Below are 1,476 nucleotides of genomic sequence, written 5' to 3'. Positions count from 1 at the left end.
TGCGCCGGGTCGCGATGCCGTTGGGGTCGCGAGGGACGGTGGAATTGCCGCGGGCGGAAAGAGAAAAACGGTGGAACTCGGGACGGAAATAAGTACACCTGGTCCGTCCGTCTGTCCGTCCGTCCGTCCGTCCGCGTCGGTCACCAGCTCGTGCGTGCTCCAGCAAGGTCAGATGTTATCGCCACGTAAACGAACAAGTTGGAGAGAAGAAAAAAAGAAGAATCTCGGAAAGGGAAAGGCGTGGGAATCTTTCCGGGGTTTTCGTGATCGCGGCTGCGATCGGGCGAATCGTGCGATCCCGATCTACGCGTTTCTCTTTAATTCGCCGGATCGGACGGAAGGTGCGGAAGAGCGAGAGAGAAAAGAAACGAGAGAAGAGGTGGAAAACGTGGAGTCGCGTCGACGAAACCGTCCGGTCCCGGCGTGCACTCGAGAGAAAGGGAGAGGGGAGGACGAAAAGATCGGTATCGACGCGCTGCCCGAAAGCAGAAGGTGAGGAACTCGAGCGCGACCGAATCGAGAACGCGTCCGGATATAAATACGCGCACTTGTCCCGCGTTAAAACGACGAGAGTTCCAAGGATGCTCGAGCGCTCGCACCCGCTGCCGCTCGTTCGATGCCTCGAGAATCCCCAGCAAATAAATAGAAACGTTTCCGCCTCGTTGAACTTTGATCTTACGGACGGACGGCGATGCGCAGCGGTGCGCGCGATTCGCAGCCGTTGCTCTATTTTAACGCGCGCGTCGCTTCGCTTCGACGGAATTCCCTCGATCGCTTCCAAAGGGAGCGAGCGACTCGATCGGACCGAGATGCGATCGAAATCATTCGGTACGTACCTTCCCGGCGCATGCCCATCTTCAGGCACTTTTTCAATCGACAATACTGGCACTGATTCCTATGGTGTTGGTCGATGGGACAGTTCCTATTTCCTCGACACGAGTAATTTAGGTTTCTCCTGACGCTTCTCTTGAAGAAGCTTTTGCATCCTAAAAAGAGGCAAAGTTACAAATTAAAATCTCTCTTTTCTTTTCTTTTTCCTTCGTTCGTTTCCTCTCGTCGTACTCGCGACTACAGCTCGTTCGCGTTCCATCTACGCCGCCGATGACGCGCAACCGGAACGAGAAAGCGAGACAACGCCGACCACGGTAACGCCGACAGGGACACCGAAAATTACGCGATATCGGCCGATCTCTGTCGGAGAAGCAGCGTCGAAGCCGTTGATCGAATCACCCTTTTAACCTGTTTAGCGTACGCGCGACTACGGCCCTGTCCATCCGTCACGCGGCGGCACCTCTGCCCGCTGCTGCTCGTTAAATCGAACCGCGCTTGCCCGTGTCATCGGCCCTTCCGCGCAAAGTCATCGCAATTTCTCGGCAAATAGGTCTTTTACCTTTCCATCGAATTTCCTTCCTCTTTCGCGCTTTCTATCGCGTACCGAAAGCTATCGAAGCGTAGCTTTCGATCCTCGATGCACGC

The 1,476-nt window shown here is 55.1% G+C and overlaps 1 protein-coding gene across 1 annotated transcript in view; it reads right to left on the bottom strand.

Annotated features, from left to right (window-relative positions):
* LOC100749842 (steroid receptor seven-up, isoforms B/C) overlaps nucleotides 1-986 on the bottom strand; it is a gene marked incomplete at its 5' end in the record, with an annotated part of 41,703 nt that extends 40,717 nt beyond the window's left edge. Inside the window, 1 exon segment of the mRNA XM_003491090.3 lies at nucleotides 837-986. Within this exon segment, the coding sequence (XP_003491138.2) occupies nucleotides 837-855 (19 nt within the window).
* Between the last annotated feature and the right edge of the window lie 490 nt (nucleotides 987-1,476).

This window comes from Bombus impatiens, unplaced genomic scaffold (assembly GCF_000188095.3).
Source record: "Bombus impatiens unplaced genomic scaffold, BIMP_2.2 scf_0504, whole genome shotgun sequence".
Taxonomy (NCBI): domain Eukaryota; kingdom Metazoa; phylum Arthropoda; class Insecta; order Hymenoptera; family Apidae; genus Bombus; species Bombus impatiens.
This window is presented reverse-complemented; position numbering and strand designations above follow the sequence as displayed.